General features: G+C 46.1%; 2 protein-coding genes across 2 annotated transcripts in view; both read left to right on the top strand.

The window, feature by feature from the left end:
* LOC112070364 (YTH domain-containing protein 1-like) overlaps positions 1-7,311 on the top strand; it is a 35,740-nt gene extending 28,429 nt beyond the window's left edge. Inside the window, 5 exon segments of the mRNA XM_070438939.1 lie at positions 2,370-2,392; positions 2,395-2,411; positions 4,009-4,074; positions 4,648-4,806; positions 6,342-7,311. Of these exon segments, the coding sequence (XP_070295040.1) occupies positions 2,370-2,392; positions 2,395-2,411; positions 4,009-4,074; positions 4,648-4,806; positions 6,342-6,557 (481 nt within the window). The 3' untranslated portion in view covers positions 6,558-7,311.
* A 13,724-nt stretch (positions 7,312-21,035) lies between these two features.
* Positions 21,036-25,330, top strand: part of dnajc25 (DnaJ (Hsp40) homolog, subfamily C, member 25) — a 6,999-nt gene continuing 2,704 nt past the window's right edge. Inside the window, exons 1-2 of the mRNA XM_024137781.2 lie at positions 21,036-21,366; positions 24,184-24,336. Of these exons, the coding sequence (XP_023993549.1) occupies positions 21,070-21,366; positions 24,184-24,336 (450 nt within the window). The 5' untranslated portion in view covers positions 21,036-21,069. The remainder of the gene's footprint in view (positions 21,367-24,183; positions 24,337-25,330) is intronic.

The raw sequence follows: 25,330 nt of genomic DNA, 5'->3' as shown, positions 1-25,330 counted from the left end.
CATACAGAGTACTGGGTAGCTGCAGGAACAGGGTTGGAGAGCCCATGGCATACAGAGTACTGGGTAGCTGCAGGAACAGGGTTGGAGAGCCCATGGCATACAGAGTACTGGGTAGCTGCAGGAACAGGGTTGGAGAGCCCATGGCATACAGAGTACTGGGTACTCAGGAACAGGGTTGGAGAGCCCATGGCATACAGAGTACTGGGTAGCTGCAGGAACAGGGTTGGAGAGCCCATGGCATACAGAGTACTGGGTAGCTGCAGGAACAGGGTTGAGAGAGCCCATGGCATACAGAGTACTGGGTAGCTGCAGGAACAGGGTTGGAGAGCCCATGGCATACAGAGTACTGGGTAGCTGCAGGAACAGGGTTGGAGAGCCCATGGCATACAGAGTACTGGGTAGCTGCAGAACAGGGTTGGAGAGCCCATGGCATACAGAGTACTGGGTAGCTGCAGGAACAGGGTTGGAGAGCCCATGGCATACAGAGTACTGGGTAGCTGCAGGAACAGGGTTGGAGAGACCATGGCATACAGAGTACTGGGTAGCTGCAGGAACAGGGTTGGAGAGACCATGGCATACAGAGTACTGGGTAGCTGCAGGAACAGGGTTGGAGAGACCATGGCATACAGAGTACTGGGTAGCTGCAGGAACAGCGGTTGGAGAGACCATGGCATACAGAGTACTGGGTAGCTGCAGGAACAGGGTAGGAGAGCCCATGGCATACAGAGTAGCTGCAGGAACAGGGTTGGAGAGCCCATGGCATACAGAGTAGCTGCAGGAACAGGGTTGGAGAGCCCATGGCATACAGAGTTTGGGCGGGAATATCACCTGTGGCGTAACGAGTGAAAGCAGAGTTTTGATGGTGCCACAAGCAACCGTAGAATCCCATCTGCTACTATAGTTAGTTCAGCTGCTCCTCTATGAACCGGAGTAGCCGACACAGCATGATGTCACAATGGAAGACGACCTCCATTCGCTATTCCCGCATACGGGTGACCCCCCCCCCCCCCCCCCCCCCCGCCTATTTGATAATGGGCCATTTTCCCCCTAAATCCAAAACAAATGTGACATATGAGTAAAGATGAGATTAAATTGAGTATCGGTTGATGGGTGAAACGGTGATCACTTGATGAGGCAAGGCACAAGCTTTTATTTTTAATTATTTTACCTTTTTCAAATAGTCGCATCGTGCAGTCCATTTCGTTTTTGATTTCTAAGACATTCTGAGGTTTGTAATCGTTCACAACTAAAGTTGCCAAATAATTCTAAATCTAGTGTTTAGGACCTGTTTCAAATGATCACTTTGACGCTCAACATAGCCACTTCATATGCGCACAAATACTATAAGATAATGTTATGGGGATTTATGAGCATTTCAGCTAAATGAACAAGCCTACAGCCTATGGCATGGAGCATAGCCAGATAACATACTGTACGCCAACTCATATTCTGTTCTTCTGAAATACATTTTCTTAAAATTATAAAGTTTCTTTAAACCTGCCTAAAATAATGGATTTATTTGATGTTGTAAAATAAATTGACTTTTTTTTAAAATGTAGATTTTACAGAGATCTGCATCAGTGGCTTGTAGGCTATGTGTGGAAGCCGGGAGATGTGTTGGTTAATTAACGGTAAATTACTGGTAGACCGGCAGTCATTTGTATGACAATATCCGGCTGACAAAATGTAATGACCGCCCTGGCCCTTCCTCTCTCCACCAATCCTTCCCTGGCCCTTCCCCTCTCCACCAATCCTTCCCTGGCTTCCCCTCTCCGCCAATCCTTCCCTGGCCCTTCCCCTCTCTGCCAAACCTTCCCTGGCCCTTCCCCTTCCGCCAATCCTTCCCTGGCCCTTCCTCTCTCCACCAATCCTTCCCTGGCCCTTCCCCTCTCCGCCAATCCTTCCCTGGCCCTTCCCCTCTCCACCAATCCTTCCCTGGCCCTCCCTCTCTCCACCAATCCTTCCCTGGCCCTTCCTCTCTCCGCCAATCCTTCCCTGGCCCTCCCTCTCTCCGCCAATCCTTCCCTGGCCCTCCCTCTCTCCGCCAATCCTTCCCTGGCCTCCCTCTCTCCGCCAATCCTTCCCTGGCCCTCCCTCTCTCCGCCAATCCTTCCCTGGCCCTTCCTCTCTCCGCCAATCCTTCCCTGGCCCTTCCCCTCTACGCCAATCCTTCCCTGGCCCTTCCTCTCTCCGCCAATCCTTCCCTGGCCCTTCCTCTCTCCGCCAATCCTTCCCTGGCCCTCCTCTCTCCGCCAATCCTTCCCTGGCCCTCCCTCTCTCCGCCAATCCTTCCCTGGCCCTTCCTCCCTCCCTCCACCAATCCTTCCCTGGCCCTCCCCAGACATTAACTAGTAACTTCATTTCCCCAGGCGCTTCCCAACTGGAGTGAGAAGAGAGTGTTCCTCAATGGGGTGAGTTCAGTAAATATAAACTACATCACCAAAGTTGCACTACATTATACACTACATTATACACTACATCACCAAAGTGCACTACATTATACACTACATTATACACTACATTATTACACATATACACTACATTATACACTACACACCAAAGTGCACTACATTAACACACATTATACACTACATCACCAAAGGTGCACTACATTATACACTACATATTACACTACATTATATACTACATCACCAAAGGTATGTGGACACCTACTTGTCAAAAATCTCATTCCAAAATCACGGCCATTAATATGGACTTGGTCCTCCCTTCAGTCCTATAACAGCCTCCACTCTTCTGGAAGGCTTTCCACTAGATGTTGTAACATTGCTGCTATAACAGCCTCCACTCTTCTGGGAAGGCTTTCCACTAGATGTTGGAACATTGCTGCTGTAACAGCCTCCACTCTTCTGGGAAGGCTTTCCACTAGATGTTGGAACATTGCTGCTATAACAGCCTCCACTCTTCTGGGAAGGCTTTCCACTAGATATTGAAAACATTGCTGCTATAACAGCCTCCACTCTTCTGGGAAGGCTTTCCACTAGATATTGAACATTGCTGCTATAACAGCCTCCACTCTTCTGGGAAGGCTTTCCACTAGATGTTGGAACATTGCTGCTATAACAGCCTCAACTCTTCTGGGAAGGCTTTCCACTAGATGTTGGAACATTGCTGCTATAACAGCCTCCACTCTTCTGGGAATGCTTTCCACTAGATGTTGGAACATTGCTGCTATAACAGCCTCAACTCTTCTGGGAAGGCTTTCCACTAGATGTTGGAACATTGCTGCTATAACAGCCTCCACTCTTCTGGGAAGGCTTTCCACTAGATGTTGGAACATTGCTGCTATAACAGCCTCACTCTTCTGGAAGGCTTTCCACTAGATGTTGGAACATTGCTGCTATAACAGCCTCCACTCTTCTGGGAAGGCTTTCCACTAGATGTTGGAAACATTGCTGCTATTAACAGCCTCTCCACTCTTCTGGGAAGGCTTTCCACTAGATGTTGGAACATTGCTGCGGGGACTTGCTTCCATTCAGCCACAAGAGCATTAGTGAGGTCGGGCACTGATGTTGGGCGATTAGGCCTGGCTCTTAGTCTGCGTTCCAGTTCATCCCAAAGGTGTTCGATGGGGTTGAGGTCAGGACTCTCTGCAGGCCAGTCAAGTTCTTCCACACCGAACGACAGACCATTTCTGTATGGACCTCGCTTTGTGCATGGGTGCATTGTCATGCTGAAACAGGAATGGGCCTTCCCCAAACTGTTCCCACAAAGTTGGAAGCACATAATCATTTAGAATGTCATTGTATGTTGTAGCGTAAGGGGCCCAAACCATGAAAAACAGCCCCAGACCATTATTCCTCCTCCACCAAACTTTACAGTTGGCACTATGCATTGGTGGCAGGTAGCATTCTCCTGAATCCACTAATTTGAAGGGGTGTCCACATACTTTTGTATATGTTGTGTGTGTGTGTGTATAGTCATTGATATTAACATACGGTTAATTTGATTCAGTCCTATTGATATTACCATGTGTTTTGTTATCCCCAGTCCTACAACGATTACATGAGAGAGTTCCACCACACCATCGGGCCGCCTCCTCCTTGGCAAGGAATGGTATGTTCTAGAAGTTTGGTTCATAGAGCTATAGAGCGCTCTAAGTAATATGGTTTAATATAGACTTAAGACTAAAAGGCCTATTAACGCTACCTGAGCAATACCTGTCTGGTTGAAACACGAAATACCTGTCTGGTTGAAACACGTTGCAGTATATCACCTGTTAATATGTGACACTGATCTGAGAAATACCTGTCTGGTTGAAACACGTTACAGTTTATCACCTGTTAATATGTTACACTGATCTGAGAAATACCTGTCTGGTTGAAACACGTTACAGTTTATCACCTGTTAATATGTTACACTGATCTGCTCCTGTCTGTATATTAGTCAATATTTTGGGTGAATAGTTCTCTGAAGTTTCATCATAGTCTCTGTATTGTTATTGGCCCATCTCTTCTGAAGACAATAGCTAATATTTTTTTTGTTAAATTTACATGCTACACATTTTATATACATGGCTCTTCAATTGTTGTATACCGTAGTTACATAGCAAGTACTTTTTATTTTTTATTGATCCTACCTGCCACTGACTTCATTCATAGTGTCATTTAAACACCATCTCCCCTGTAGGCACCGTACCCTGGGATGGAGCAGCCTCCTCACCACCCGTTCTACCAGCACCATCCTCCTCCTCCCCAGGCGCATCCCCCGTACACCGGGCACCACCCTGTACCACACGAGGCCCGCTTCAGGGAGAAGAGAGTCGTACGTTCCTTCAGCTCTACCCTGGTACAGCTCATTTCTGTCCTGGTTAACCTGTCTAGGACTGGAACCCCTCGCCAACAGCAAATGAAATTGCAGGGCGCCAAATACAAATCAACGGAAATCTCATAAATCCAATTTTTCAAACATACAAGTATTAGGCATCATTTTAAAGATAACATTCTCATTAATCCAGCCGCAGTGTCTGATTTCAAAAATGCTTTACAGCGAAAGCTCCACAAACGATTGTTAGGTCACCACCAAGTCACAGAAAAACCCAGCCATTTTTCCCGCCAAAGAGAGGAGTCACAAAAAGCATAAATAGAGATAAAATGAATCACTGACCTTTGATGATCTTCATCAGATGACACTCATAGGACTTCATGTTACACAATACATGTATGTTTTGTTCGGTAAAGTTCATATTTATATCCAAAAATCGCATTTTACATTGGCGTGTTACGTTCAGTAGTTAAAAAACATGCTGTGATTTAGCAGAGAACCACATCTATTCACAGAAATACTCATTATAAATGTTGATGAAAATACGTGTGTTATACATGGAAATATAGATAAACTTCTCCTTAATGCAACCGCTGTGTCAGATTTCAAAAAAACTTTACGGAAAAAGCGTAATCTGAGAACGGCGCTCAGAGCCCAAAACAGCCAGAAGAAATATCCGCCATGTTGCGCCGTCAACATTAGTCTGAAATAGCATTATAAATATTCACTTACCTTTGATGATCTTCATCAGAATGCACTCCCAGGAATCCCAGTTCCACAATAAATGTTTGATTTGTTCCATAAAGTCCATCAATTATGTCCAAAGAGCTTCTTTTGTTAGGGAGTTTGGTAAACAAATCCAAAAGCGCGTTCAGGTCCAGTTGGCCGAAAAGTTCAAAAAGTTATATTACAGGTCGAAGAAACTTGTCAAACTAAGTATAGAATCAATCTTTAGGATGTTTTTATCATAAATGTTCAATATTGTTCCAACCGGAGAATTCCATCTGTCTGTAGAAAAGCAATGGAACGAGAGCTAACTCTCAAGTGAAAGCGCGTGACTGAGAACGAGGCTGTAGGCAGACTCCTTAGTCAAACAGCTCCCATCCGGCCCCCCTTCACATGAGCAGCCTGAAACGACGTTCTACAGACGGTTGACATCTAGTGGAAGCCGTAGGAAGTGCAACCTAACCCATATCCCACTGTGTATTCGATAGGAGCTGAGTTCAAAAACTACAAACCTCAGATTTCCCACTTCCTGCTGGGATTTTTTCTCAGGTTTTTGCCTGCCATATGAGTTCTGTTATACTCACAGACATCGTTCAAACAGTTTTAGAAATTTCAGAGTGTTTTCTATCCAATGCTAATAATAATATGCATATATTAGCATCTGGGACAGAGTAGGAGGCAGTTCACTCTGGGCACGCTATTCATCCAAAAGTGAAAATGCTGCCCCCTATCCCAAAGAAGTTAAATGTGTAGTGTACTATAAATGGAATAGGGAGTCATTTGGGACGTAGCCTTTGTATAACCTGAACACCACCATCTCTCTCCCTCTGAAGCATGACTATGACATGCGGGTGGATGACTTCCTGAGACGGACCCAGGCCGTGGTAACAGGTCGCCGCAGCCGCCCCCGAGAACGAGACAGGCAGAGGGAGCGAGAACGGCCCCGGGATGCCCGCCGGGACCGCGACAGAGACCGTGGACGCGAACGTGACCGAGAGAGAGACAGGATCAGGGACAGGGAGAAGGAGAGGGGGCGCTACAGGAGATAATCAGGGACTAACTAAATCAAATCAAACAGCACGTCCTGTGGTAGTTTCTCTGACCTAGTATTTTTATTTTTTCATTTTAATTTTTACATTTTTTCCTCACATTTTTTTTATTTTTAAAGAAGCTGAACTGTTCTGTTCTGAGTGATTGTGTTCTGTTCTACATCGTGCTGTGAAGTCGCCTCATGTCTATCATGCATGCAGTGTAACTGAACTAACTGGAGGGGGGGGGGTAACAACCCAAAATACACATTTTTAGTTCATCTTATTTTGGAGGAGACGCGGTTAAGAGCATTTAACTATTTGGAGCTGGTTTTCGTTTCTTCTTCCTGTCCCCGACTTTCAGTGTTTAATGCCAGTCTTTTGCGTGTATTTTTTTTTTAGAAGGGATTGATCCTGCACTTGTCACATTTTGTCTTTGTGCTGTTCATGATCGTACGTGGTTCAAATGAAGATCTCTACTAAAATGTGTTGTACTGAATCTGACTGGCAGTGTTGTTGCGAGTCCCTTTTTTGCTGACCTTTTTTTAATTTCAAGCCATTTTGTTGTTTTTTCTTGTGTTTGTCTGATCTGGAAGTAAAAAGCAATATTGTTGTTACGTCGATCCCTTTTCCTTTCTGAAGTTTAAACCGAGACTCCAATCAGTGCTGTAAAGTTTAGAGAACCTGCAATGTGTGTCGGGGGCGGGGAATAAGGTATCGCTTGTCTTGGATGACTGTTTTGTACAAAAAAAATTAAATACTATTGAGTGTTTTACTACTGTCGTCAGTTTGAGTAAAAGATGGTTGGATTGATTCACTTTACATTAAACGGGTTTTACCCTGTACTTTCTGCTGGTTTGCAGAGGAAATACTAATCGTAAGATCAACAATGGCAATACACATCAGTCAGACTGAAATGTTTGGGGAAATCTGGTTACATTTTAGGCCTTTATGGAGTGGCGCAGTGGTCTACGGCACTGCATCTCAGTGCTAGAGGAGTCACTACAGACCCTGGTTCAGCGGTCTAAGGCACTGCATCTCAGTGCTAGAGGAGTCACTACAGACCCTGGTTCAGCGGTCTTAGACACTGCATCTCAGTGCTAGAGGAGTCACTACAGACCCTGGTTCAGCGGTCCTAAGACCACTGCATCTTCAGTGCTAGAGGAGTCACTACAGACCCTGGTTCAGCGGTCTAAGGCACTGCATCTCGGTGTTAGAGGCGCCACTACAGACCCTGGTTCAGTGGTCTAAGGCACTGCATCTCGGTGCTAGAGGAGTCACTACAGACCCTGGTTCAGCGGTCTAAGGCACTGCATCTCAGTGCTAGAGGAGTCACTACAGACCTTGGTTCAGTGGTCTAAGGCACTGCATCTCAGTGGTAGAGGAGTCACTACAGACCCTGGATCAGCGGTCTAAGGCACTGCATCTCAGTGCTGGAGGAGTCACTACAGACCCTGGATCAGCGGTCTAAGGCACTGCATCTCGGTGCTAGAGGAGTCACTACAGACCCTGGTTCAGTGGTCTAAGACACTGCATCTCAGTGCTAGAGGCGTCACTACAGACCCTGGTTCAGTGGTCTAAGGCACTGCATCTCAGTGCTAGAGGAGTCACTACAGACCCTGATTCGATCCCGGGCTATATCACAAACGGCTGTGATCGGGAGTCCCATAGGGTGGCGCACAATTGGCCCACGGTCATCCGGGTTAGGGGAGGGTTTGGCCGGGGTAGGCCGTCATTGTAAAATAAGAATTTGTACTGACTTGCAAAGTTTTAAATAAAGGTTCAATTAAAATGGGGGAAAAACAAATGTACAATTGAAAAAAGTTCTATGTTCAATTAATTCTAAAACAGTCTTTGGTCATATTTGTTTTGGGGTGGCCAGAGAAAGTTGACACAAACTTGTGACCGTTGTGAAGGAGGCAAGAATAACTAAGCACTTCCTGGTCACGGATTTTCAGAATAAGAGTCCCGTCCTGTAAACAGGGTTGGGGATTAACGGTTTAATGGTACCAGACAACTATTGTAATCAGATGACAGATACTTTTGAACAACTACATTGCTACTTTGATTACTTTGTTTTCTCCACTGTCAAAAGTTTTACGTTTGTTTCCCGAGTGATTCCCGGGACCATAAATCAGAGATGACGCCAAATTCTTTTGGGCTATAGTGCAAGCTATGTCTTTAAATGATGCGACTTCTGTCTTCATCTAAAGATTATACAACAAACTTGAATAAATGCTTGGCGGTAAGGAGGACACGGCCGACACGAAAATATCACTTTTAGGCCTGTTATTGATATCTACATGGCAGTGATGTGGATCTCATGCTGCTCTCTCAATTATTCTTGCTTTTACGGATTGTGGTTGTGGATGGCTGTTCACAAATGTACAGGTGTATTTGTGTGGACATCCCTTCAAATTAGTGGATTCTGGCTATTCCCGTTGCTGACAGGTGTATAAAATCGATAACACAGCCACACAATCTCCATAGACAAACATTGGCAGTAGAATGGCCTTACTGAAGAGCTCAGTGACTTTCAACATGGCACCGTCATAGGATGACACCTTTCCAACAAGTCAGTTTGTAACATTTCTACCCTGCTAGAGCTGTCCCCGGTCAACTGTAAGTGCTGTTATTGTGAAGTGGAAACATCTAAGAGCAACAACGGTTCAGTCACGAAGTGGTAGGCCACAGAAGCTCACGGAACAGGACCGCTGAGTGCTGAAGCGCGTAGCACGTTAAAAACGTCTGTCCTCGGTTGCAACACTCACAACCGAGTTCCAAACTGCCTCTGGAAGCAACGTCAGTACAAGAACTGTTTGTCGGGAGATTCATGAAATGGGTTTCCGTGGCCGAGCAGCTGCACACAAGCCTAAAATCACCATGCGCAATGCCAAGCGTCGGCTGGAGTGGTGTAAAACTTGCCGGCATTGGAATCTGGAGCAGTGGAAACACGTTCTCTGGAGTGATGATTCACGCTTCACCCTCTGGCAGTCCGATGGACGAATCTGGGTTTTGCGGATGCTAAGAGAACGCTACCTGCCCGAATGCATAGTGCCAACTGTAAAGTTTGGTGGAGGACGAATAAATGTCTGGGGCTGTTTTTCATGGTTCGGGCTCCTTAGTTCCAGTGAAGGGAATTCTTAACGCTACAGCATACAATGACATTCTAGATGACATGCTTCCAACTTTGTGGCAACAGTTTGGGGAAGGCCCTTTCCTGTTTCAGTATGACAATGCCCCCGTGCACAAAGCGAGGTCCATACAGAAATGGTTTGTTGAGATCGGTGTGGAAGAACTTGACTGGCCTGCACAGAGCCCTGACCTCAACCCCATCTAACACTTTTGGGATGAATTGGAACGCCGACTGCGACCCAGGCCTAATTGCCCAAAATCAGTGCCCGACCTGCCTAATGCTCTTGTGGCTGAATGGAAGCAAGTCTCTGCAGCAATGTTCCAACATCTACTGGAACACCTTCTCAGAAGAGTGGAGGCTGTTATAGCACCAAAGGGGGGACCAACTCCATATTAATGCCCATGATTTCGGGAATGAGACGTTCGACGAGCAGGTGTCCACATACTTTTGTCAATGTAGTGCATATAAACTCTAACATTGATTTATCTTTCAATTGATAGTATTCATTTTCGTCTTCTGTAATCTAAAAGTAACAAAATAATCTGATTTATTTTACAGAGTTTGAGTAATCCAAACGTTACATTACTGATGAACATTTTGGACAGGTAATTAGTAACTGTAACAGATTACATTCAGAAGGTAATTTACCCAACTCCTGTTTGTAAATGAATCCTTAGGGGAGAAAATTTGCAAAATTATGTGTATATTTTATACTAGTTATCATACAAAGAATAATTATATGTATGTAATATGTAATTCATGTATACACTTTTTCAAGCCTAAATGGTCAACAATATTTTTTGTGTGTATACTCTTAATTTATTGGACTGTACATAATTGCCTCTGCATTCTGTCGCAGTGAAAGTGGGGTCCATTCTACTCAGGAGCTAGTGGGGTCCATTCCTGCTCAGGAGCTAGTGGGGTCCACTCTGCTCAGGAGCTAGTGGGGTCCATTCTACTCAGGAGCCAGTGGGGTCCATTCTACTCAGGAGCTAGTGGGGTCCCTTCTACTCAGGAGCTAGTGGGTCCACTCTGCTCAGGAGCTAGTGGGGTCCACTCTACTCAGGAGCTAGTGGGGTCCATTCTACTCAGGAGCTAGTGGGGTCCATTCTACTCAGGAGCTAGTGGGGTCCCTTCTACTCAGGAGCTAGTGGGGTCCATTCTACTCAGGAGCTAGTGGGGTCCATTCTACTCAGGAGCTAGTGGGGTCCACTCTGCTCAGGAGCTAGTGGGGTCCATTCTACTCAGGAGCTAGTGGGGTCCATTCTACTCAGGAGCTAGTGGGGTCCATTCTACTCAGGAGCTAGTGGGGTCCACTCTGCTCAGGAGCTAGTGGGGTCCACTCTACTCAGGAGCTAGTGGGGTCCACTCTACTCAGGAGCTAGTGGGGTCCACTCTACTCAGGAGCTAGTGGGGTCCATTCTACTCAGGAGCCAGTGGGGTCCATTCTACTCAGGAGCTAGTGGGGTCCCTTCTACTCAGGAGCTAGTGGGGTCCACTCTGCTCAGGAGCTAGTGGGGTCCACTCTACTCAGGAGCTAGTGGGGTCCATTCTACTCAGGAGCTAGTGGGGTCCATTCTACTCAGGAGCTAGTGGGGTCCCTTCTACTCAGGAGCTAGTGGGGTCCATTCTACTCAGGAGCTAGTGGGGTCCACTCTGCTCGGAGCTAGTGGGGTCCATTCTACTCAGGAGCTAGTGGGGTCCATTCTACTCAGGAGCTAGTGGGGTCCCTTCTACTCAGGAGCTAGTGGGGTCCACTCTGCTCAGGAGCTAGTGGGGTCCACTCTACTCAGGAGCTAGTGGGGTCCATTCTACTCAGGGCTAGTGGGGTCCACTCTACTCAGGAGCTAGTGGGGTCCATTCTACTCAGGAGCTAGTGGGGTCCATTCTACTCAGGAGCTAGTGGGGTCCATTCTACTCAGGAGCTAGTGGGGTCCACTCTACTCAGGAGCTAGTGGGGTCCATTCTGCTCAGGCTAGTGGGGTCCATTCTACTCAGGAGCTAGTGGGGTCCACTCTACTCAGGAGCTAGTGGGGTCCATTCTGCTAGGAGCTAGTGGGGTCCACTCTGCTCAGGAGCTAGTGGGGTCCATTCTACTCAGGAGCTAGTGGGGTCCATTCTACTCAGGAGCTAGTGGGGTCCATTCTGCTCAGGAGCTAGTGGGGTCCACTCTACTCAGGAGCTAGTGGGTCCATTCTACTCAGGAGCTAGTGGGGTCCATTCTACTCAGGAGCTAGTGGGGTCCATTCTACTCAGGAGCTAGTGGGTCCATTCTACTCAGGAGCTAGTGGGGTCCATTCTACTCAGGAGCTAGTGGGGTCCATTTGCTCAGGAGCTAGTGGGGTCCATTCTACTCAGGACTAGTGGGGTCCATTCTACTCAGGAGCTAGTGGGGTCCACTCTACTCAGGAGCTAGTGGGGTCCATTCTGCTCAGGAGCTAGTGGGGTCCACTCTGCTCAGGAGCTAGTGGGGTCCATTCTACTCAGGAGCTAGTGGGGTCCATTCTACTCAGGAGCTAGTGGGTCCATTTCTGCTCAGGAGCTAGTGGGGTCCATTTACTCAGGAGCTAGTGGGGTCCATTCTACTCAGGAGCTAGTGGGGTCACTCTACTCAGGAGCTAGTGGGGTCCATTCTGCTCAGGAGCTAGTGGGGTCCATTCTATCAGGAGCTAGTGGGGTCCATCTACTCAGGAGCTAGTGGGGTCCATTCTGCTCAGGAGCTAGTGGGGTCCACTCTGCTCAGGAGCCAGTGGGGTCCCTTCTACTCACGAGCTAGTGGGGTCCATTCTACTCAGGAGCTAGTGGGGTCCATTCTGCTCAGGAGCTAGTGGGGTCCACTCTACTCAGAGCTAGTGGGGTCCTCTACTCAGGAGCTAGTGGGGTCCATTCTACTCAGGAGCTAGTGGGGTCCATTCTACTCAGGAGCTAGTGGGTCCATTCTACTCAGGAGCTAGTGGGGTCCACTCTGCTCAGGAGCTAGTGGGGTCCATTCTACTCAGGAGCTAGTGGGGTCCATTCTACTCAGGAGCTAGTGGGGTCCATTCTACTCAGGAGCTAGTGGGGTCCATTCTACTCAGGAGCTAGTGGGGTCCATTCTGCTCAGGAGCTAGTGGGGTCCACTCTACTCAGGAGCTAGTGGGGTCCACTCTACTCAGGAGCTAGTGGGGTCCATTCTACTCAGGAGCTAGTGGGTCCATTCTACTCAGGAGCTAGTGGGGTCCATTCTACTCAGGAGCTAGTGGGGTCCACTCTACTCAGGAGCTAGTGGGGTCCATTCTGCTCAGGAGCTAGTGGGGTCCACTCTACTCAGGAGCTAGTGGGGTCCATTCTGCTCAGGAGCTAGTGGGGTCCACTCTGCTCAGGAGCTAGTGGGGTCCATTCTACTCAGGAGCTAGTGGGGTCCATTCTACTCAGGAGCTAGTGGGGTCCATTCTACTCAGGAGCTAGTGGGGTCCATTCTACTCAGGAGCTAGTGGGGTCCATTCTACTCAGGAGCTAGTGGGGTCCATTCTACTCAGGAGCTAGTGGGGTCCACTCTACTCAGGAGCTAGTGGGGTCCATTCTACTCAGGAGCTAGTGGGGTCCATTCTACTCAGGAGCTAGTGGGGTCCCTTCTACTCAGGAGCTAGTGGGGTCCATTCTACTCAGGAGCTAGTGGGGTCCACTCTACTCAGGAGCTAGTGGGGTCCACTCTACTCAGGAGCTAGTGGGGTCCACTCTACTCAGGAGCTAGTGGGGTCCATTCTACTCAGGAGCCAGTGGGGTCCATTCTACTCAGGAGCTAGTGGGGTCCCTTCTACTCAGGAGCTAGTGGGGTCCACTCTGCTCAGGAGCTAGTGGGGTCCACTCTACTCAGGAGCTAGTGGGGTCCATTCTACTCAGGAGCTAGTGGGGTCCATTCTACTCAGGAGCTAGTGGGGTCCTTCTACTCAGGAGCTAGTGGGGTCCCTTCTACTCAGGAGCTAGTGGGGTCCACTCTGCTCAGGAGCTAGTGGGGTCCATTCTACTCAGGAGCTAGTGGGGTCCATTCTACTCAGGAGCTAGTGGGGTCCCTTTTACTCAGGAGCTAGTGGGGTCCCACTCTGTCAGGAGCTAGTGGGGTCCATTCTACTCAGGAGCTAGTGGGGTCCCTTCTACTCAGGAGCTAGTGGGTCCATCTGCTCAGGAGCTAGTGGGGTCCACTCTACTCAGGAGCTAGTGGGGTCCATTCTACTCAGGAGCTAGTGGGGTCCATTCTACTCAGGAGCTAGTGGGGTCCATTCTACTCAGGAGCTAGTGGGGTCCACTTACTCAGGAGCTAGTGGGGTCCATTCTACTCAGGAGCTGTGGGTCCATTCTATCAGGAGCTAGTGGGGTCCATTCTACTCAGGAGCTAGTGGGGTCCACTCTACTCAGGAGCTAGTGGGGTCCATTCTACTCAGGAGCTAGTGGGGTCCATTCTACTCAGGAGCTAGTGGGGTCCACTCTACTCAGGAGCTAGTGGGGTCCATTCTGCTCAGGAGCTAGTGGGGTCCATTCTACTCAGGAGCTAGTGGGGTCCATTCTACTCAGGAGCTAGTGGGGTCCACTCTGCTCAGGAGCTAGTGGGTCCACTCTACTCAGGAGCTAGTGGGGTCCATTCTACTCAGGAGCTAGTGGGGTCCATTCTATCAGGAGCTAGTGGGTCCATTCTACTCAGGAGCTAGTGGGGTCCACTCTACTCAGGAGCTAGTGGGGTCCATTCTACTCAGGAGCCAGTGGGGTCCATTCTACTCAGGAGCTAGTGGGGTCCCTTCTACTCAGGAGCTAGTGGGGTCCATTCTACTCAGGAGCTAGTGGGGTCCATTCTACTCAGGAGCTAGTGGGGTCCATCTACTCAGGAGCTAGTGGGGTCCACTCTACTCAGGAGCTAGTGGGGTCCATTCTACTCAGGAGCCAGTGGGGTCCATTCTACTCAGGAGCTAGTGGGGTCCATTCTACTCAGGAGCTAGTGGGGTCCACTTCTGCTCAGGAGCTAGTGGGGTCCACTCTACTCAGGAGCTAGTGGGGTCCATTCTACTCAGGAGCTAGTGGGGTCCATTCTACTCAGGAGCTAGTGGGGTCCATTCTACTCAGGAGCTAGTGGGGTCCATTCTACTCAGGAGCTAGTGGGTCCATCTGCTCAGGAGCTAGTGGGGTCCATTCTACTCAGGAGCTAGTGGGGTCCATTCTACTCAGGAGCTAGTGGGGTCCATTCTACTCAGGAGCTAGTGGGTCCACTTGCTCTGGAGCTAGTGGGGTCCACTCTACTCAGGAGCTAGTGGGGTCCATTCTACTCAGGAGCTAGTGGGGTCCATTCTACTCAGGAGCTAGTGGGGTCCACTCTACTCAGGAGCTAGTGGGATCCATTCTACTCAGGAGATAGTGGGGTCCATTCTACTCAGGAGCTAGTGGGGTCCATTCTAATCAGGAGATATTCTACGTTCCAAATCCAGAGTTTCCACACCGAGGAGTCACTGCTCATCTTGCAACCCATCTTGTCCAATCAGTTTAAATCTCCCCTAAAATGTATATTGGACATATATATATATATATATTGCACCGTACACTATGTTCTGTACTTTTTGTCACGGTAAAAGGGGGGTCCATTCTAGTGTGGAACACTTTTAGTTTCCAAATCCACCGAGTTTACACCCAGAGGACCGTGGCTTCTCATTGTGCGGCCCTTAAAAGTGGGAAATCATCTTAAATCCAACAGTTCCTTCATATTGGACATACAGTGCATTCGGGAAGTGTTCAGACTCGTGAGGAATGGGAGAGGGTCCTTTCAGAAAGAAGTGGTAGGTCTTTTAAAGAGTTCTTACGGCCTATTTTGTACCACCGAAAAGCGGGGTCCAGAAAAGTCGGATCCGCAGCCTCGGCCTTTTAAAAACCAGTAGCAGTTGGTGATTGTGTGCTTGTTCTCTAAAGCAGTCTTCTGAGAGGGCAATATGAGTAGACTTTTTCACAATGGCATCCAAGACTATGTTTTACATGAGTTATCAGAGAGGAAATTACTTAGTGGAAAGAAGTTAAAATGTTAAGCTTGAATGATACAGCAGACTGATGAAATGAAGATATATGCTTGATAATTAAATTATACTGAACAAAAATATGAACGCAACATGCAACAACTTCAACGTTTTTTTCTGAGTTACAGTTCATATAAGGAAAACAGTCAATTGAAATAAATTAATTAGGCCCTAATCTATGGATTTCACATGACTGGGCAGGGGCGCAGCCATGGGGGGGCCTGGTTCCCCAGTGGGTGGGCCTATGCCCTCCCAGGCCAGCCAATCAGAATGAGTTTTTCCCCACAAAAGGGCTTTATTACAGACAGAAATACTCAGTTTCATCAGCTATCCGGGAGGCTGGTGTCAGACGATCCCGCAGGTTAAGGTGCCGGATGTGGAGGTCCTGGGCTAGCGTGGTTACACGTGGTTTGTGGTTATGAGGCCGGTTAGACGTACTTCTCTAAAACAACATTGGAGGTGGCTTATGGTAGAGAAATTAACATTAAATTCTCTGGAAACAGCTGGTGGACATTCCTGCAGTCAGTATGCCAATTGCCCGCTCCCTCAAAACTTGAGACATGTGTGACAAAAGTGCACATTTTAGAGTGGCCTTTTATTGTCCCCAGCACAAGGTGCACCTGTGTAATGATCATGTTGTTTAATCAGGTTCTTGATATGCCACACCTGTCAGGTGGATGGATTATTTTGGCAAAGGAGAAATGCTCACTAATGAATGTAAACAAATTTGAGAGAAGTAAGCTTGGAAAATTTCTGGGATCTTTTATTTCAGCTCATGAATCATGGGACCAACACTTTACATATTGCGTTTATATTTTTGTTCAGTATTTATTTAAATATAAATGTCTTATTTATTTCATATAGTGGTGGGCACTAATATAGATAATTATATATAATATTGATATTGTTTGATATCGATATGATCAAGGCGTATTGTGATATTGCTTTATTCTTCCTGTTGATGTACACTATTCTGTAATAAAGCATACATGACTGTTTCTGCAGGCACAAAGCCCTCTCACAGACCTTCTAACAGGCTTCTTAGCATACTATAAAAAACAAACAGTAAAACAGGCTGCTTAGCATACTTAATTGCCTACTGATGGTCCATCAATTGTGGATGGGCTTCCCATTGTATTAAAAGCAGTCGTCTGGTCCAGAAAAGTGAACATTTACACAGTTGCAATGTATTTTCTACAAAACTATATGTTATCAATATGGAATCGTAAAATGCAACTGATATGTGTATAGATTTTCCATATCGGTGGCCATCACTAATAGAATGGATTTATTTGATGAGGGATTGCAACTAATTAATGTATCATAAAGTGTGTTAAACCATGAATTTTTATTTTACAAATTGGTGACTGTAGTGGTGACTGTAGTGGTGACTGTAGTGGTGACTGTAGTGGTGACTGTAGTGGTGACTGTAGTGGTGACTGTAGTGGTGACCTGTAGTGTGACTGTAGTGGTGACTGTAGTGGTGACTGTATGTCGTGACTGGTGTGGTGACTGTAGTGGTGACTGTAGGTGTGTGTGGTGACTTGTGCGATGGTAGTGGTGACTGTAGTGGTGACTGTAGGTGACTGTAGTGGTGACTGTAGTGGTGACTGTAGTGCGTGACTTAGTGGTGACTGTAGTGGTGACTGTAGTGGTGGTGACTGTAGTGGTGACTGTAGTGGTGACTGGTAGTGTGACTGTAGTGGTGACTGTATGTGACTGTAGTGTGACTGTAGTGGCTGTAGTGTGACTGTAGGGCGTTGACTTGAGTGGCTGACTGTATGTGATGTATCGGTCTGTAGGACTGTAGTGTGACTGTAGTGGTGACTGTAGTGGGTGACTGTAGTGGTGACTGTAGTGGTGACTGTAGTGTGACTGTAGTGGTGACTGTATGGTGACTGTAGTGGTGACTTTAGTGGTGACTGTAGTGTGACTGTAGTGGTGCTGTAGGTGACTGTAGTGGTGACGTAGTTGGTGACTGTAGTGTGACTGTAGTGGTGACTGTAGTGGTGACTGTAGTGGTGACTGAGTGTACTTGTTGTGGTGACTGTATGTGACTGTAGTGGTGACTGTAGTGACTGGTAGTTGGTACTGAGTGGGACGTAGTGGTGACTGTAGTGCACTGTAGTGTGACTGTAGTGGTGACTGTGTGGGACTGTAGTAGGTGACTGTAGTGACTGTGTGTGACTGTATGTGACTGTAGTGGTGACTGTAGTGTGACTGAGTGGTGACTGTAGTGGTGACTGTAGGTGACTGTAGTGGTGACTGTAGTGATTAGTGTGACTGTAGTGTGACTGTAGTGGTGACTGTAGTGGTGACTGTAGTGGTGACTGTGGTGGTGACTGTAGTGGTGACTGTAGTGGGACTGTAGGTGACTGTAGTGACTGTAGTGGTGACTATGACTGTAGTGTGACTGTATGGTGACTGTATGGTGGACTGTAGTGGTGACTGTAGTGGTGACTGGAGTGGTGACTGTAGTGTGACTGTAGTGGTGACTGTAGTGGTGACTGTAGTGGTGACTGTAGGTGTAGTGGTGATGTAGTGGTGACTTAGTTGACTGTAGTGGTGACTGTAGTGGTGACTGTAGTGTGACTGTAGTGTGGACTGTAGTGTGACTGTAGTGGTGACTGAGTGGTGACTGTAGTGGTGACTGTAGTGACTGAGTGGGACTGTTAGTGGTGACTGTAGGGTGACTGTAGTGGTGACTGTAGTGGCTGACTGTAGTGGTGACTGGTAGTGGTGACTGTAGTGTGACTGTAGTGCGTATGTGACTGTAGTGGTGACTTTAGTGGTGACTGTAGTGGTGACTGTGGTGCGGGAACTGTAGTTATGGTACTGTATGGTGACTGTAGTGGCTGACTGTAGTGGTGACTGTAGTGGTGACTGTAGTGGTACTGTGTACCTATAGCCTGGTTGATATTCATTACGATGAAATGTAAATAATTGAGATTTTCGTTTTGACTAAAAGATTGCCTATGTGATTGTTTTTTGAGTTCTGATAGTTTACTGTATATAGAGGTATTGACTTCAGGACCATGGATAGGTTTAATGTACAGTCTGGCCAAAAAGTTTTGAGAATGAGACAAATATTAATTTGTCCCAAAGTCGCTGCCTCAGTTTGTATGATGGCAATTTGCATATACTCCAGAATGTTATGAAGATTGGATCAGATGAATTGCAATTAATTACAAAGTCCCTCTTTGCCATACAAATGAACTGAATCCCCCAAAAACATTTCCACTGCATTCAGCCCTGCCACAAAAGACCAGCTAACATCATGTCAGTGATTCTCTTTAACACAGGTGTGAGTGTTGACGAGGACAAGGCTGGAGATCACTCTGTCATGCTGATTGAGTTCAAAATAACAGACTGGAAGCTTCAAAAAGAGGGTGGTGCTTGGAATCATTGTTCTTCCTCTGTCAACCATGTTACCTGCAAGGAAACACGTCCGTCATCATGCGCTTTGCACAAAAAGGGCTTCACCAGGCAAAGATATTTGCTGCCAGTAAGATTGCACCTAAATCAACCATTTATCGGATCATCAAGAACTCAAGAGAGCGGTTCAATTGTTGTGCTTCAGGAGCGCCCAAGAACGTCCAGCAAGCACCAGGACATCTCCTAAAGTTGATTCAGCGCGCGGATCGGGGCACCACCCAGTACAGAGCTTGCTCAGGAATGGCAGCAGGCAGGTGTGAGTGCATCTGCACGCACATGAGGCGAAGACTTTTGGAGGGTGGCTGGTGTCAAGAAGGGCAGCAAAGAAGCCACTTCTCTCCAGGAAAAACATCAGGGACCAGACTGATATTCTGCAAAAGGTACAGGGATTGGACTGCTGAGGACTGGGGTAAAGTCATTTTCTCTGATGAATCCCTTTCCGATTGTTTGGGGCATCCGGAAAAAAGCTTGTCCGGAAGAAGACAAGGTGAGCGCTACCATCAGTCCTGGTTCGGCCAACAGTAAAGCATCCTGAGACCATTCATGTGTGGGGTGCTCTCAGCCAAGGAGTGGCGCCACTCACAATTTGTCCTAAGAAACCCAGCCATGAATAAAGAATGTACCAACACATCCTCCGAGAGCAACTTCTCCCAACCATCCAGGAACAGTTTGGTGAAGAACAATGCCTTTTCCAGCATGATGGAGCACCTTGCCATGAGGCAAAAGTGATAACTAAGTGGCTCGGGGAACAAAACATCGATATTTTGGGTCCATGGCCAGGAAACTCCCCAGACCTTAATCCCATTGAGAACTTGTGGTCAATCCTCAAGAGGCGGGTGGACAAACAAATACCCACAAATTCTGACAAACTCCAAGCATTGATTATGCAAGAATGGGCAGCCATCAGTCAGGATGTGGCCCAGAAGTTAATTGACAGCATGTCAGGGCGGATTGCAGAGGTCTTGAAAAAGAAGGGTCAACACTGAAAATATTGACTCTTTGATTCAACTTCATGTAATTGTCAATAAAAGCCTTTGACACTTATGAAATGCTTGTAATTATACTTCAGCATTCCATAGTAACATCTGACAAAAATATCTAAAGACACTGAAGCAGCAAACTTTGTGGAATCTAATATTTGTGTCATTCTCAAAACTTTTGGCCACGACTGTATATAGAGGTATTGACTTCAGGTCCATGAATAGTTTAATGTACAGTATATAGAGGTACTGACTTCAGGACCATGGATAGTTGAATGTATGTTCAGGACCATGGATAGTACCGAGTCATTTGAAGGTGGTTTCTACAGACTATACTGAGTACTCCAAACCACATTTTAAACCTCTGCACATAGAATTGTTTCTTGTATTGGCCTACAAGTGTATTGCATTGGGACCAATGGAGTGGGTGGAGTAAAAAGTGTTGCTGGGCATATAGACTTCAGTCCCCTCATGAAGTGACACCATATATACATTCTACAGACCCTACTAGGTACTCTCCATTGGCACATATAATCGTTTTTCCTGTACTTTGACCACAGTAAAAGGCCAGCAACACTCCGGATTATTCAGAGTCCCATGAAATGACACCATATATACAGTCGACAGACCCCACTGAGTATTCCCTACAATACTTTTGCAGCAAAACTACAATAGTTCTTGCTCTATTCCATATACAGTGATTTGCATTGGAACATGTTTTAAAACCGAAATGTCATGCAAATGTAATTTAAATATTCCAACATATGAATCATTATTCATGTTTAGTGTAATTATTTGTCATATATCATTAATAAATACAGGTTACTGACACTTTTCAACCATTACGTGTGGAACTTTTGGGGGAACGTTTCCGAAATCCGTAACCCGGAAGTACTTTTTTAAATGTTGCTGACGAGACGCGGATCAAATTCTGCGACTCATCAAGTGGTGAAATGGCTGTACTCACTGAGTACGGCCGACACTCTGGTCAATGGATAGGCATGATATTAATTCTGGTGGTTTTCGTACCCTCTGCCACGGCGCTTATCGAGGGACTGTATTGTGGCACCGAGATTTGTTACGATGTGCTCGGAGTATCGAGGGAAGCGGTTAAATCGGACATAGCCCGGGCTTACAGACAGCTAGCCAGAAAGTATCACCCGGACAGATTCTCAAGTCTTGCAGGCGAGACTCGAGAAAGTGCTCATCAAAAATTTCTGCTCATTGCGACCGCGTATGAAACTCTGAAGGTAAGTGGAGAAACCTCACGTTTGATTCGTTTCAGCTAACCCTTCCAAAGTAAAACGCTGCTTCGATTTCTTCTCTGGCCAGTTAGCTTACCGGCGGCGCTCGCTGACGTCAACTTATGTTGTATGCCAATGTGGCACTTTTCTCAACTCCGTCAAAGAGGCCTTCAGTCAATTTGACCGTTTTGTCTTATAGTGTACAAATACTGTCAATGACCTGAACAGGTTCAAAGTCAAGTTATCATTGTGATGTTTTTTTTTCACATGCAGTGAAATCTCAGACACCCAAGATGTTGGGAAAAGTTGTTGTAGCGGTTTATCAGATGAGGAAATAGTAAACTCTATGACAACTGAATCAGATAAGCAGAATGTAACTGGAGGTTGACATGCTCATCTCTGAATCAAATGATCCGTTTCTAATAAGAGAGGATCCACTGAAGCGTGTTTTGTCAGATGAGGCAAAGTTTGGAGGGTTCATGCCTACCACTCCAAATAATAGTGAGTTTACGTTGACTCGTGAGGAATGGGAGAGGGTCCTTTCATAAAGAAGTGGTAGGTCTTTTTAAAAGTTCATATTGCATATTTTGCACCGCAGAAAAGCGGGGTCCAGAAAAGTCGGATCCTCAACCTTGGCCTTTAAAAAAACAGTAACAGTTTTTTGTGTGTTTGTCCTTGGCTTCGATAACCACTACGGTGTTATTGCGGAAAATGGTACGCAGCATCATCAGGATATGTGTGTGACACATGTTCAACATTTACCTTATGATACCATTCAAGTCAATTCGTCTGCGCATACAGTTTGACGCATACGTTCGATAAATCCAAGGTATGAACCACACAGAACGCAACGCAATGCTGCAACGCAACGATACAAGGCAAACGCAGCGTTCCATTGGACATGAATGTAATTCTGGTGTACCAAATTGCAATGACGCTGTCGATCACACAGAGGCGTTATGAGAGGGCAATGCGAATACCCTTTTTCACAGTGACATGCAAGACTTATGTTTTACATGAGTTATCAGAGAGAAATGTGCATGTTATCTTAAAGGCAAAACTGCACTCCAACTCTGATAGGCTTGATACATACATTACCAGTCTACTGTTAGACCATTCAATGGTTTTGTTTATGTTGTACTATTTTCTACATTGTAGAATAGCAGTGAAGACATCAAAACTATGAAATAACACACATGGAATCATGAAGTAACCAAAAAATTGTTGAACAAATCAAAATATATTTTATATTTGTATTTCTTCAAAGTAGCCACCCTTTGCCTTGATGACAGCTTTTCACAGTCTTTGTTTTCTCTCAACCAGCTTCATGAGGTAGTCACCTGGAATGCATTTCAAATAACAGGTGTGCCTTGTTAAATGTTCATTTGTGGAATTTCTTTCCTTAATGCGTTTGAGCAGTTAGATCAGTTGTGTTGTGACAAGGTAGGGGTGTTATACAGAAGACAGCCCTATCTGGTAAAAGACCAAGTCCATATTATGTCAAGAACAGCTCAGATAAGCAAAGAGAAACAACAGTCCATCAATACTTTAAGACATGAAGGTCAGTCGATAAGGAACATTTCAAGAACTTTGAACGTTTCTTCAAGTGCAGTCGCAAAAACCATCAACTGCTATGATGAAACTGGCTCTCATGAGGACCGCCACAGGAAAGGAAGACCCAGAGTTACCTCTGCTGCAGAGGATAAGTTCATTAGAGTTACCAGCCTCAGAAATTGTCAATTAACTGCACCTCAGATTGCAGCCCAAATAAATGCTTCACAGAGTTTAAGTAACAGAAACATCTCTACATCAACTGTTGAGAGGAGACTGTGTGAATCAGGCCGTCATGGTCGAATTGCTGAAAAGAAACCACTACTAAAGGACACCAATAATAACAAGATTGCTCGTGCCAAGAAACACGAGCAATGGCCATTAGACCGGTGGAAATCATTCCTTTGGTCTGATGAGTCCAAATTTGAGATTTCTGGTTCCAACCGCCGTGTCTTTGTGAGACGCAGAGTAAGTGAATGGATTATCTCTGCATGTGTGGTTTCTACCGTGAAGCATGGAGGAGGAGGAGGTGTGGGGGGTGCTTTGCTGGTGACACTGACAGTGATTTACTTAGAATTCAAGGCACACTTAACCAGAATGTCTACCACAGCATTCTGCAGCGATACGCCATCCCATCTGGTTTGCACTTAGTGGGACTATCATTTGTTTTTCAACAGGACAATGGCCAAAAACACACCTCCAGGCTGTGTAAGGGTTATTTGGCCAAGAAAGCGGGTCATGGAGTGCTGCATCAGATGACCTGGCCTCCACAATCACCCGACCTCAACCCAGTTGAGATGGTTTGAGATGAGTTGGACCGCAGAGTGAAGGAAAAGCAGCAAACAAATGCTCAGCATATGTGGGAACTCCTTCAAGACTGTGGGAAAAGCATTCCTCATGAAGCTGGTTGAGAGAATGCCAAGTGTGTGCAAAGCTGTCATCAAGGCAAATGGTGGCTACTTTGAAGAATCTACAATAGAAAATATATTTAGATTTGTTTAACACTTTTTTTTGGTTACTACATGATTCCACATGTGTTATTTCATAGTTTTGATGTCTTCACTATTATTCTACAATGTAGAAAATAGTACAAAAATACAGAAAAACCCTTGAATGAGTAGGTGTGTCCACACTTTTGATTAGTACTGAACATACTGCTCTCAATCATTCTGATAAGGAGATATCTTCTTGTAACTTCTTGTGTCTTTAGTACTAGGCCTATTGCTAATAGTAATAATAGTTTTATAAGGGTAATTTCCTCCTGTGTTTCAGGATGAGGACTCCCGTAGAGACTACGACTACATGCTGGACAACCCTGAAGAGTACTACAGCCACTACTACACCTACTACAGGAGACGACTGGCACCTAAAGTGGACGTACGGATAGTCATTCTGGTCACTGTGGTTGCTATATCCATTTTCCAGGTAGGATCATATTTATGTTCACACACACATAATCATATAGTGCACTATAAAGCTGAATAGGGTGGCATTTGGAAGACACTGTGTGTTTTTTAATACCAATCATGAGAAACGGCAGTAGAATGGCACCGTTTGGTAATGTAAGGCTACGAATGGCACCGTTTTGGTAACGTAAGGTTACAAATGGCACCGTTTGGTAACGTAAGGTTACAAATGGCACCGTTTGGTACATAGCAGTATGTGAGTAATCAGAAAGGTTCTGATGGACCCATAGGAACCCATTTCCTCCTCCTGGGATGCACTCCATGAACTCTCTAAATGTCATACATTTTTCCCAGTGGAAACTGTTTAGGCTACAGAATAACTATGCTGACGGCAGAGCTACCCAATTGTCATACTTGAGTAAAAGTAAAGATACCTGAAATGAAAATGACTCAGTTACCCAATAAAATACTACTTGATTAAAAGTCTAAAAGTATTTTTGTTTTAAATCTACTTAAGTATCAAAGGTAAATGTAATTGTTAAAATATCCTTAAGTATCACAAGTATAAATAATTTCCAATTCCTTATTTTAAGCAAACCAAAATGCGCCCATTTTCTTTTTTAAATTTATTTACGGATAGCCAGGGGCACACTCCAACACTCAGACATAATTTACAAACGAATCATATGTGTTTAGAGAGTCCTCCAAATCAGAGGTAGTAGGGATGACCAGGGATGTTCTCTGTTTAGTGAGTCCTCCAGATCAGAGGCACTTCAAGAGCTTAACTCACTTCGAGAGAGCGGCAACTCACCGCTATTGCTCACTGACCGTATCAAAGACGGTGGCCCAAGTACCGTATCCAGGCGACAGAGATAGCCAAGCAGCTGGGTCTCCGTGAATCAAGACGAAAAGAGAAGGGGCAGGAACGCGGTCTGGTCGCAAAGAGGAGATCGGGCAACAGGAGGAAGAGATCACTCCGTGACAATGCACTTAGAACAAAAGATCGGACAATC

Source organism: Salvelinus sp. IW2-2015, unplaced genomic scaffold (genome assembly GCF_002910315.2).
Source record: "Salvelinus sp. IW2-2015 unplaced genomic scaffold, ASM291031v2 Un_scaffold1305, whole genome shotgun sequence".
Classification (NCBI taxonomy): domain Eukaryota; kingdom Metazoa; phylum Chordata; class Actinopteri; order Salmoniformes; family Salmonidae; genus Salvelinus; species Salvelinus sp. IW2-2015.
This window is presented reverse-complemented; position numbering and strand designations above follow the sequence as displayed.